This window comes from Calypte anna, chromosome 2 (assembly GCF_003957555.1).
Source record: "Calypte anna isolate BGI_N300 chromosome 2, bCalAnn1_v1.p, whole genome shotgun sequence".
NCBI lineage: Eukaryota > Metazoa > Chordata > Aves > Apodiformes > Trochilidae > Calypte > Calypte anna.
In genome coordinates this window covers 35,880,527-35,893,028 of record NC_044245.1, presented here as the reverse complement: position 1 = coordinate 35,893,028, position 12,502 = coordinate 35,880,527, and the positions used below count along the sequence as shown (strand labels likewise).

The 12,502-nt window shown below is 38.3% G+C and overlaps 1 protein-coding gene across 2 annotated transcripts in view; it reads left to right on the top strand.

Moving 5' to 3' along the window:
- Window positions 1-12,502, top strand: part of RFTN1 (raftlin, lipid raft linker 1) — a 98,035-nt gene that overhangs the window by 41,832 nt on the left and 43,701 nt on the right. For both annotated transcript variants that reach the window (XM_030446392.1, XM_030446393.1), the window contains one exon: window positions 841-1,027. In XM_030446392.1, coding sequence (XP_030302252.1) covers window positions 841-1,027 — 187 coding nt within the window. The remainder of the gene's footprint in view (window positions 1-840; window positions 1,028-12,502) is intronic.

Here is a 12,502-nt window from a genome sequence, read left to right as displayed (position 1 = left end):
TCTGAAGCCTCCAAGACTCCAAGTAAATATAGGGAATTGCTGTACTGACTGCAACATCTGTGTCTATGTCAAGAGTCTGACAGGAGTCAGCATTGTGTGTTTCACAGGGAGGCATAAAACCCCACAGTAAGCAGATTGGGGAAGGATTATTTTAATACACTAGGTCTCATCCTCATCTCATCTCTAATATGTATAGGTTTGCCTAAACCCTGAGGTATAAGATTTAGTGTCTATTCTGAAAAGTCTCTCATCACTATGGGTATGCATTGCTCTTAGCATTCTTGTTAACAATATACCTAAAGAGTACTCTTTAGACATAGTGGCAGATACTTAATATGAACAGCATTTTGCATCAATGATCTCTTAGTCTGATAATACAGCTTTTGTGTAGGTGGATGCTTCTGTTTGTTGCTCTTGAATTTGACATATTCTGCCTTCATTGACTGTTGCCTTTCTCTTGTTTGAATTTTTTTTGACTCTTGGCTTGCTCTCCTCAACTTGCATTAGTATGACTGCTGCTAAAACTTAGAATATCTTTTAACTGGCTGCCTTATTTTATTAAATCCTCCCCTTCATCTCTGCCAGACTATGTAGTGAATTTGGCATTTTTAATGACTTCTTGTTTATTGCACCAGTCTATTGTGTGATACAAGTCCTTTTGCCAAGACAGTCTGCTTAAAAGATGAAATTCAAAATGGGGCTCAGGAAAGGTCAGGTTTTGGGTTAATGTTGTTGATCAGTGTGAACCTTGCTTCAGTCTGAAGAGCTTGGATTTTAAAAAAACCACGGTAGTCTGGTGTAGGATTATTGATCAATTTTTTTTTTTTTTTTTGTTTCCAGCTGAGCTGCCAGGATCGTCTGCAATCAAGCTCTCCTCCTTGCATGATCTTCCAGCTCAGCTGCAAGAATTGTACCAGCAGGGCTTTGTCTTGGCTGCTGTCCACCCTTTCGTGCAACCAACTGATGAAAAAGAGAAAACTCCCCAGGAACAAATCTTCAGGGCTGTGCTTATCAAGAAAACAGAAAGGTAAAGCATTTCCAGTGAACTGGGATAAAAATAGACAATGTGATTTCCTGCTGAGTTTTGACCTACATCAGGAAATTATAGCAGAGTTTACTGTGCAAGTCTTGATTATTTTTTTTTGTGTGTTTTTTTTTTTTTTTCTGGTGGGCCTGAATAGGCTTAACATGTTCTTCATGTTTACAATTCATCTGCAGTTTGGTAGATGATTTGGAGAATAACAAGTTGAAATATGCTCTACATTTTGGAAAGTGTTGTCATGAGAGGCAAACAAACAAGCCCTATGACTGGCAATTTGTGAGGATGGTCCTGTTGCTGCCCCTTACTAATTTATTAGATTAAATGAAGACAGCAGAAATACTTGCTTAAAAAAGACATATTTTATGTTTATACAGTTACAGTTAATTTGAGAACTGCAGTACTAATGCATACTAATTAAATTTATATGTAGACGTTAGGTCCTTCTTTCCTCTAAACAATACAAGTTCTTTTAATTTTTCAGTCAGCACAGACTTCTTCATTAAAAATTACTCTTCAGCTTTGCTCAGTCTCTTAAAGGGTATTAAAAATATTATACATAATCAAAGTCTGAAGATGAGTAAACAAACAGGAATGCTATATTTTAATCTGTGCTTTTTAAAAAAAACAGATTTTGTTTCTTAATAGTCCAGAAGAAAATTAAAATGTGAATATTTATAAAAAATACTTACTGTTTTTATTTAAGGATTTAAAACATAAGTTAACATCATCTGGCCACCCACAACTCTGCAGCTAGCTGTATTGTTGCAGCCCTTCTTTAGTTTTCCTGTGTTAGATGTGTTCCCCAATCCACCCCTTCCTTCAGTTACTCATACTGAAGGCTGGGGGATAATTAAACCCCCATTTGTTAACTCTAGTCTCTCTCTTGATGCTGATGCTTGTAGGAAGGGATGTAATTGTTTTAGACACCTTTTTAAAACTCAAATAAAGCCACCACTTTCAGTTTCCTACAGTCTGGTAATCAATGATAGCAGTCACAGAATGTGCCAAACTTCGGTCTTTGGCTTAACAAAAAAGTTTTGCAAATATATAAGAGCATTGGGTTCTAAATCAACTCTCAATTTACCTTGACTTGCTTTTATTTTTATTAATACAGAACTTAATGATGGCTTGCCTGATACTACTCTTTAAAGGGTTTCCAGTATTAAGGTCAAAGCATAAAAAGTTTGGCTGAAAAATGGACTTCTTGAGTGATACAGTGCTGAGCTTGCCTGGTTTTGGGGCCTTGCTTTCCCTGCCTACACAATGTCCCGCTGCAAATAATGAAAGTGTTTACAGGAATGAGTTTGCAATGTTAAGTAAGCACTTAAGCACTTCTGGATTCACACTGCAAGAGTTTTTGCTTGCATCTTTTGCTTTTGCTCAGCATATCCATGACTGAGCTGTGAAGACACATCAGGGAAAAGCAGCATCCTTCTCAGCAAGAGCAACAGGGACTTCAGTTTAGAGCACTCAGTGTGTCCTGTGCTTCCTTATACCATATCCAGTAGTCTACATCTGTGCAGAAGGACTGTGAAAGAGCACACAATCGTAATTGCCTACTGACTCACTTGGGTGCCAGTGTTTCACACAATTTAGGCAGCTGTAAATGACTATAGAAAATTAAAGACAGTAGAAAGTCTTGAACCAATTATATTTCCTTATATTTCCTATATTTCACATTCACACTCCATTTCTTTTCATTCCCTTATCTGTCATTTGTGACTGCCTAGAGAAGCGGAAGAGACTTGGTATGGCTGGAAAAGAGACAAGTACCAGAAAGGGAAATGACATCATTTTGGTATTTCATGGAGTTTAAATGTTCCTGAGTTTGGTGGAGACTATGGAAGAAGCTTCTTCCATAGTGCGTGGGTGCCACGAATATCTGCATTGTAGAGTGCAATGGAGATGAGTCTTGCACAGATGTCAGATGGCTGTGGCCTGTGTAGAGACCATCTGTATTTGGACTACGAGTTTATCCCATTCCAGGAATAGCTGGGGAGAAAAAAATATGAAACAGTAGGGAAAAAAAAAAAGACACACTGTTAATGTTTTTTAATTAATGTTTTTCATTACACTGGTGATAAAGAATAGATTATACTTTTTTCACTGAGGTCTCTGGCATCTATGGTCTGTTTCTGTATGAAATCGTTGAACTCCTGGGTATAAGTTAAGTTACACTTAGGATATTTGTTTGTCAGATGAGCTGTTTATCAGATGGGCTTTTATTTCTATTGCAACATTTTAGAAGTGTGATTAGTCCGGCTGCAGTTTTAGTAGTCCGGCTGCAGATCATTAGTAACACCATTTATGCTATGAAGTACGGGGTGGTGTCCTGCTCTTTTCTCTAATGGTGGGGCCAGCCATTCATGGGGGCCCCATGGTGTCACAAAGAGCTTTGTACCTTGGTGTGGGGCCCACCACACTCCAGCTTCCCAGCCACTTTCTGCAGAACACCTGAGGCTACAGCTCCTTTCTTGCTGCAGCTGTTTCATCGCTTCATCTGTCAGTTGTCTGGCAGATACTAGATGCAGTTTTTCACCTGGCTGTTTTTGTTGCCTGAATTGAGAGAAATTGTTGTATTATTGCCTTTTCAATACAGTAATGTAATTTCTCTGTACATGGAGATAGAACTAATACTTGAATTTGGCTTTAATCAGTGTTGCATCTTTTATATGCCTGTTTTATGATTAAAAATGAATACTGTTGGCTCACATTTTGGGGGCTTTGTCTTACAGAATTGCCTCTGCAGAGGTAAGAGGCTCTAGTAGCAGAGCAGGTGATGTGCATCAGGAACTACAGGCTGCTGCTGTTGTTGAGATTGGCAGTGCCTTGTTGTGTTCAACAGTAAAATGGAAAAGCAGTGCTTAGACATGTTATGAGTTAAAACTCATGGGAAAAGTATCAGATTTATCCTATTTTGCCATTGTCAACGAGTTTTTAAAAACTTAGCATGATTTTTTTGTGTCATTGTATGTTCAAGGTGACTTAAAGTTGCTAGGATAGTTTTGTGGTTAATCTGTACTGGTATCTCTGTGACTTCACTATCTTAGGTATTCAGTTCTGGTAAATAAGGCAGTAGGTGTCATTCTGGCTGTAGGACATTTAAGAAAATGTATTCCTAATGTATTTGGAAGCCATAAATGTTGGAAAGCAGGGTTTGTCCCTCAGAAATGCTAGGGAGAATATGAAGGTAAGGGACAGATTTATTTTTAAAAAATAATAATATGATCATTTGCATTGCAAAGAATATCATGTTCAATTGAAGTAAATGAAGTAAACAAATTGGATTCTTAGAGACACTGGGCATGAAGATAGTCTACTAAGAAGTTGAAGGACTCTGCTATTGCTCGTTACATTTGATATAATCAGTTTAAATATTTATGTAGCACCTAATTGCACTGTGTCCATTAACCAGCTGATTTGAAGTAGTTTGGAAGTCAGGTAGGATAGAGTTGGATAAAGGAATAAAGATGATAAAGAGGACTGCAGTCCTCTTGTGAATACTCTCTCAAGTTTCAATGAACGGCTTTATTAAAACCAATTGATTGTTTGGCTGACTGTTCGGAGATACTTGGGTTTCTTGGAGAAGGCATCTTGTAAAAAAATATGCAAAGAAAAATCTTCAAGCCCAGATTTTTACAGGGTTTTTTGCTGTATGTAGGGAAGGCTCCAGGTGTGAAATAGAGCCCTTGGCCTGCTGGTTCACACTGATTCACACTTGAGAAAAATTGGTTCACACTGATTTACACTCAAAAACAAGCATCTCAGGAAATGGGATATATGGTGGTACCCTGGAAAGCACAAATTTGTGACAGTGTATCTCTTTGGAGGAAAGGGTAGGGGAAGGTCTGGCTTCACTGAAGGGGTTATGTTCCCTCGAGAAACAGAGATTGTTTGTTCTTCATGTGTATAAGAACCTTTCTGTCTTAGTCCTTTTATTTCTATATTTTATGTTTTAAAATATTATTGTCTCTGTTTAGGTTTCTTGTGCATGTTGGTATTTTGGACAGCTTGTGGCTGCTGCCACCTGTTTCCTGCAGAGAAATCATGAAGTCGGGTTCTGAACAAAACTGTAACAAAACCATAGCACAAAGCTGATTTATTTAATTTAGTCCCAGCTCCCTGTAGTGTGACATCTCTGCCTGGTGTTGTAAAGTTTCAAAGTTCATTGTCAAAATATTTAATTTCCCTTTTCCAAACACTGTGCACCAGAAAGCAACTTCTGTTTTCTTCCATTAGGAAAGGATACATGGTACAGGCTCATAAATCACCTGCATACAGTGGGTTTGATGTGTTTACAGATGCCTTGCTTCAGCACAGTAGTTGAAGGGATATAAATTGAATTCCAGAGTGCACTTTTGCTCCATAGTTCCATCTGTGTCTTAGGACATACCCTTTTACAGATTTTGCCTCTAATCAATAAAGTAATCAGCAGGGAAAAATTGCCATGCAGAAGTAGACTTAAGTAGTATAATTTAAGAATTTTTCTTAAAAGTAGAATTCTGTGTTTACCTCAAACAACTTTTCCAGCTGTTTTCCCTATTTGTAATGAGGTGTCAGGTGTTCCAGTTATTCACTTGATGAGATGATTCTGATTCAATTTCTATAATTTCCTTATATTTATGAATCCTGATGAAATGCAAACTTTCATCAGTTGGCCAAAAATAATTTTATTTATCTACAGAGGAAGAGTGAGTTCAAGAGTTTAATAGTAAACCAGGATTTTTACAGTTTCTTTCTTTTTCTTTTTTTTTTTCCCAGCTATGAAATGTTAATTTCAAGTGATTTTGGTTAATGGTGTCTTCTGAGTTGCAGCTGTATTTTTTTGTTCTCTGTGTTATCTAAAGTCTGGATTTGCAGAAAATGTAGAAAATGGATTTATGAAAAGTCTGAATTTATTGTAAACATAGGGTAGTATGATGTAAATGCTAAAGTTTGAAATGGCTTAGACATGTGATGTGAAATGACTTTAAAAAGAGAGTAGTCATGTTGTTTATTTTTGTATTTCCAGTTGTCAGTATTAATATTTGATTAATTGTGTTGACTGAAGGTTTTGGGCAGCTAGGTCAGGGGAAATCCTGATTTTGCACACCTGAAAGACCAACTGTTTCACTCTTGTCTTTTTCCGGTTGTGCTATACTCCCCTTTTAATTGTAGTTAGCAGCCCTTCCCACAAAAGAAAGGAGAACTATTCTACTAGGCAACTGTTGAGCTATGGAAAGATAATAAAATAAAGACATAATTATGTTGGGAAGAAGCAGCAGCCTCTCTCTGGAAGTATTATGCCTTGTGAAGTCTTTGCTTCAGGTTTGCTCCTCTGGCATTTGGATTTACACGTTTGCCTTCCAAAGAACAAGGAAAAATAACTTGACAATTCATAAAATTTCTGAATCTTAGCTGTTTCAGACATTTTATCGTGCCAGAAATCTTCCTTTCAGTCTTTTTTGATAGGCACTTGAACCAAGGAGTTCTTGCTCTGACTTTGTGTAGCATTCAGTGGATAGAGCCTCGAGCAGTGAGTAGTGCCTCTGCCTGGCAAGCTTCTCTTATTTTTTTTTTCTTAGTATTTCTTCATTTTCCATGAGAAAACTTTTCATGCCACATCTATGTGGAGCCCACACTCAGGCACATCCCTGCATCCCTGACTCCGATGTCACCGTGTCATTCATGAAGATGTTAAAGATGACAGGGCCCAAGGTCGCAGACCCAGAAGTGGGGACTCCACTTGTCACTGGCCTCCAGACAGGGTGTCACCATTAACCATGGAACTGTTTTTCACTGATTGGGTTTTCCAGACTGTAGTACCCTGACTTCCATACAAGAACAGCGTGGGAGGCAGCGCTGAGCTTCTTGCTAGAATTGCCATCGATGACGGCTGCGGCCCTTCCTCTGCTCGTTCACAGATCTGCTCATTTTAACATTAAAATGCAATTGGGTTGGTCAAGTATGATTTACCCTTGCTACATCCATGCCAACTGTTCCCAGGTCCCTTCTCCTTCATAGGCCTTGAAATGTGCTACAAAAGATTTCTGCAGAAATACAGCAATTCCAGTTAAAGGCGTTTCAAAAATATAGTCTGACAAAAAATGTCATTGATTTCTTCTGTGCTTGCTTGGATAGGTGAAGTGGATACTTGGCATTGTTACAATACATTTTTAATTTAAATGTAAATGTATGTGTGGGCATGTATATATATGTGAGTGTGTATCTGGTTTTCATGTAGGATTTAGGCTTGAAGATGGCAAATGTCTGATCTTGCCTTCATGAGCATTGGGACCAAACATGTTTTGTGTGCAAAGGCAGTGTGTGTTGTTGCTCTCAGCAGGCTGATTTCAGCTTGCTGAAAAAATAATATTTATACTGTACCCAAGGGTCAACAGATACCTTCCTTTAGCTCAAGGGACAATGGCTTGAGCTTTAAAAGCTCGTTATTTGTTCAGGTTCAAAGAAATACTTATTTCCTTGCAACAACTTCTAACATTGACCCAAAATAAATGTTCTTTCATCTGTGTTCTCAAAATTATAAACATTGCACTTTAAAGATGCCCATGTATCCATACGTGCCTGAAATTCTCTCAAGAAATTCTGTATGCTGTCATTAAAAAACATTTATAAATTTTACTAGCAAATAATATATATTCCAGCAATGAAGTTTCCTATAAATGAAAATTGCTAGTAAAGAAAATCATTAGTTAAAGTTAAAACAGTGTCACATGGGTTACAGTTGAGGTTGTTATTATACAATAAGCATGCTTTTCTTTTTATAAAAAATTGTGTGCATGTTGGGTGGTCATCATAAAGCCAGTGAATTTTTACTTGCTACCTAGTTGGTTTTCAGAAACTCTGTTTTTGCTAGATTTTTAAGCTGGAATTACACAGATACAGACTGCTCATGTGAATCACCTGGCTGTGGTTTTAATTTTTTGTAACGTAGATCAGTTTGTCATAAATCTACAGTTACATTTTGGACTGTAAACCAGTTCCTGTGTAGTGCAAAATATCAAAACTGCACTCATATTCTCAGCCTTATCTTAATCAAACAGTCATTTTTAGATGCAGCTTACAGCTTTCCAAATTCATGGGCATAGAGGACCTCAGGAAGATTGGGACCAAATGTTGGCTTCCTTATTTCCTTCTTGTATCAGCAAAAGATTGGAAACCCAGTTTGTAACAGACACTGAGTTGTCAACTTTAATATTTACAGTGGAAGTTACTGGTACTCTACAGCTGGTAATGGTTTATCTGCCATGAAATGGCCTTTAACTGCAAACAGCTGTACAGGAAATGACAGCCTACTGAAACAACCATCGTAAAATATTTTTGGCCAGTGAACTTGCAATTATAAGTGTAAATCTTACTTATTTTATGTATTTTTTTCTTTAGCAGCACCAGAGATCTTCTTCAGGATGCCACTTCTTTTAGTACTGTAGTCCTCAACCTTTTCTGTATCAGTAACACTTGAGGGTACCTGCTTATCCTGGCCCTGATGTGCCTGCAAATGCTGTCAGTCTGCACCATGGCAGGCAGAATGGAATTCCCTCTTAGCTCTTTGTCACCACCTGCTTAAGGTTGTCCATGGTAGTCACTGAGAGTACCTACAGAGTAAGAAAAATCCTTCTTTGGTAAAATTGCTAAACAAAAAACTGTAACAAAGGAAGAAAAACAAATAAAACCCCAAAGTGTATAGGACACAGTGAAATTTTCTGTCAGTCTCCATGGCTAACTGTGGTGATCCTCTCCTGGGGTGGTGAGCAGGACTCCACCCTTCTCCATTGCAGGCAAAGTGCTGGTGTTGTTCACATTGTCCCTTTTGTTTCCTTCTCAGTACCACAAAATACATTATAGTGAGTACAGGGCTTTATAATTAGTTGGGGTGTACCAGCTGCTTCAGTTTGATTTAGTTTCCATGAAGCTATCCAGGTGTACGACGTTCAGGGATGGGCCAGTTTTATTTAATCTAAGGATTTTTGTTAGAGGAACAAAGGTAGTAAACACTCTTTGAATTGTGGATAATGAAGGGAGGAAAATTCAGATTTTCAACCTACAAGGAGGAAGAGTAAGAAATTGCTGATTGTACATCCAGAAGAAAGATCTTTCAAACATTTTTTTTACTTAACTGGTCTCAGCATTTCTCTTTCTCTTTTGCTTTCTATTGAGACATACTTCGTGATGGGAAAGTGGTAATTAACTTTACGTAAAACAATTGCTTTCATTTTAAAATACTCCCAGTAGGCTTTTGTTCTGATTGGTTGGGTTTTTTTGACAGACTAATAGGTTCTTGTTTCTTTCCTAAAAAGGTGAAAACTACCAGTATAGACAAAGGCTTGTCTTTAACATATATGGACAGATTTTACTTGAAAGCATGGAAAAATACTTTTTGGTAATGCACTTATTGGAAGATTTTCACTTTAAATTTCATGGCATTTAGAAGGATCTGTTATATGTATTCTGTATAATAATGTTCTTAACAGAATGCAGTGGTATTTAATGCAATTTCTTTCATGAGCTTTAGTGCAGAGGTAACTTTGAGACTCTCAGAGGAAGAGTTCAGTCTTCTGTTTGCTTAAATATTTACAAGCATTAAGTGTATTTCAAAGTAGGTGCTTGTTAAAGAAGGAAAAATAAACATAATTTTAAGCAGTTGCAGTAAAAAATGATTGTAATTTTACTGAAATAATCCTTATTTCAAATAATTTGGAAGTAGGTCCTCCAAACACTGCACCAAATCAGTCCAGGGAGCTTTTGAAGGGGGGGAGAGGGATTAGGAGAGCTTTATTTCATTATTTCAATATTCCATTTCTTCCATTATTCCCATACCTGTGTATAAGCCTCATCAATGTAGGTTGAAAAAAGTTTGTTTTTACAGATAATCACTGGATCTAAACATGAAAATGAAGGCTGTCTTGTTCTTTTGTAGCTAGCAAGGCTTCATGTTTGTCACCTGAAGTCTTTACAGCAGTGCCATGGCTTGTGTGAAGACCTGAACACTGTGAGAAGAAAAAGCTTCAGTAAAAGAGTGTGTACAGGAAGGATTGTTTCTGGGTTTCTCCTGTTTTTCCTGCTCCTGGGCCTGATGTTAAATCATAGAATCAAAATATGGTTTGTGTCAGAGGGGACCTTTTAAGGTCATCTAGTCCAACCCCTGCAACAAGCAGGGACATCTTCAACTTGATCAGCTCACTTAGAGCCTCATCCAACCTGACTTTGAATGTTTCCAGGGATGGGACATCTACCAACTCTCTGGGCAATATATGCCAGGGTTTTACCACCCTCATGATAAAAAATTTGTTCCTTGTATCCAGTCTAGATCTACCCTCTTTCAGTTTCCAACCATTACCCCATATCCTGTCACTGGCTCGTGTTCAGCTTTCCATGGACTGCTACCCCCAAGTCCTTCTCTGCAGGGCTACTCTCAGTATCCCCCAGCCTGGGCTGATACTGGGGGGTTGCAAGTTCAGGACTTTTCACTTGCCCTTGTTGAATCTCATGAGGTTCATATGGGCCCACATCTCAAGCTTGTCCAGGTCCCTCTGGATGGCATCCCTACCCTACACACATCTTGGTGTTGTCTGCATGTAAATAAACATGAATAGTATGGCACGTACTTAATTTTTGAGATTTAGTATCTTAACTTTGAATGTGAGTGGTTTTATTTCAGAGTCCCCAGGCTGGGAGTATGACTTCCTCAGCCAGGCTGGAAAAGGGCTGTGGTGAGCACAGTGGGGTTGCCCTGGCAAGGGAAGTGTTTTGTCCTCACATTTGTAGAGGCTTGGTGTTGTCCTCCCTCCAGAAATGGCATTGGCTGTCTAAAAAGGGCTTGGTTCCTTGCTGCCTTTTCCTACTCACCCACTTCTGGTTTGTTATTGTACAACAACCAAAGCACTGGAGAATTGTTTTGCTCTATTTGGTGTTGTATGGACTTAGCATTGCTGTATCTTGATGGTTTATTGATTGCTAGAGTGTTGAAGAGCCTTAGCTCACACTTAACTCTCTTGGGAATATGGCTAGATAACATCAGGGTTACATTTCATATTAAGGGTTACTGTTCATATTAAGATTTTAGAAAAAAATGTAGGTATAACAATATATACTCTAGCAGGGAGACTTTCCCAAGTTTATTTTTATGTTTTTGAGTTCAGTGGTGGTAGAATATCTGCACAGCACAGGTGATCTTAACTAGGACTTTCTCTACAAGAGCAAAAATTGTTGTCTGCAGTTCATGTGTTGTCACTGACAGGATTTTTTTTTCCTTTACAAAGTTATTCTTTGCTGATTAAATTAATTTCTGAATGTTTCTGTAGATCCTATTTAGATGTTTGGAGAGTTTCTATGGACACCAGTGTTTTGTTAAAATTTTTGTTTGGAGGCAAGAACAGAATAGGACCACAAGTTATAAGAACCTAGGAAGGAGGGGAAAAGCAGGAAGGGAAAGGGCTCCACTGTCCCCAAACCAGTCTGGTACCACCTGTCCCACGTGTAAGAGAGATGAGAGAAGTGAAATGAGGGAATAGCCTATATGAAAGGGGTAGGATCAAGTACAAAATGTAATGTCATGTGATGCTTCAGAAAATTTCTTCAGTATTGCCTAGGAAACACACTGCCAGTCTGTAGCAGTGTGGCTCCAAGTAGTGTTAGCATCTTGGGAAAGCCCCTTGATGTTATCTGTAGATGAAGTGTTTCACATAATCTCAGTCCAAGAACAAGGCTTTTACACAGACTTGTTTTTGCAAGCATGGCAAGCCTGCAAAGCCCATGTTGTTGTTTTGCTGGTTCAGTTCTAACTTCTGCACCTTTATTCTTATCCTGTAGGTACCCAGTGCATCAAGTGACTGCTGGCCAGTGTTAGTTCTTTACTTCAGTCTAGGTCTTTTGATGCTCCCTGTGGGATGTTAAGATAGCTGCTTTGTTAATTCAAAGAATTATAGGATAGCTTTTACTTTTGTATGTTCCTTTATCAGTTCTCCTAAAGAGCTAATAAATTTGCTAAAACAAATGATATTCCAGATTTCCTGTGTTGGTCAGGTGTATCAGTTTCCTTGCATGGAAGTCCAGAGGAGATGAAAATTGCCTTTGGTAGCACAGTTTTTCAGTGCACACCTATGGACTATTCAAGATGATTCAGGATAACTTCCAAACCTTCCCTTGGCATATTTCGATCAGTAGTGTGTTTTCACAGCAATGATTTGTTCACCAGTGTGTATTGCAAATGCCATATGCTTTGAATTATTTTAGGAGTTAGTGTCTTCTGAAAGAAAAGGTATTTCAGGCGTAGCTTTACATTTTTCAACAACAAAACATAAGGTGAGACTGAAGGATAGACTGCTTTGATTAGCCCTTGGTTTTTAAATGCTGACACAGAATGGTGGTAGATAAGGGAAGGGATTCCTTTAGTTACTGTCTGTGAAACAAAGCCCTATGTCAAGCTGTCTTTTGGGACCCAGACGTGTTATCCCATTGTAC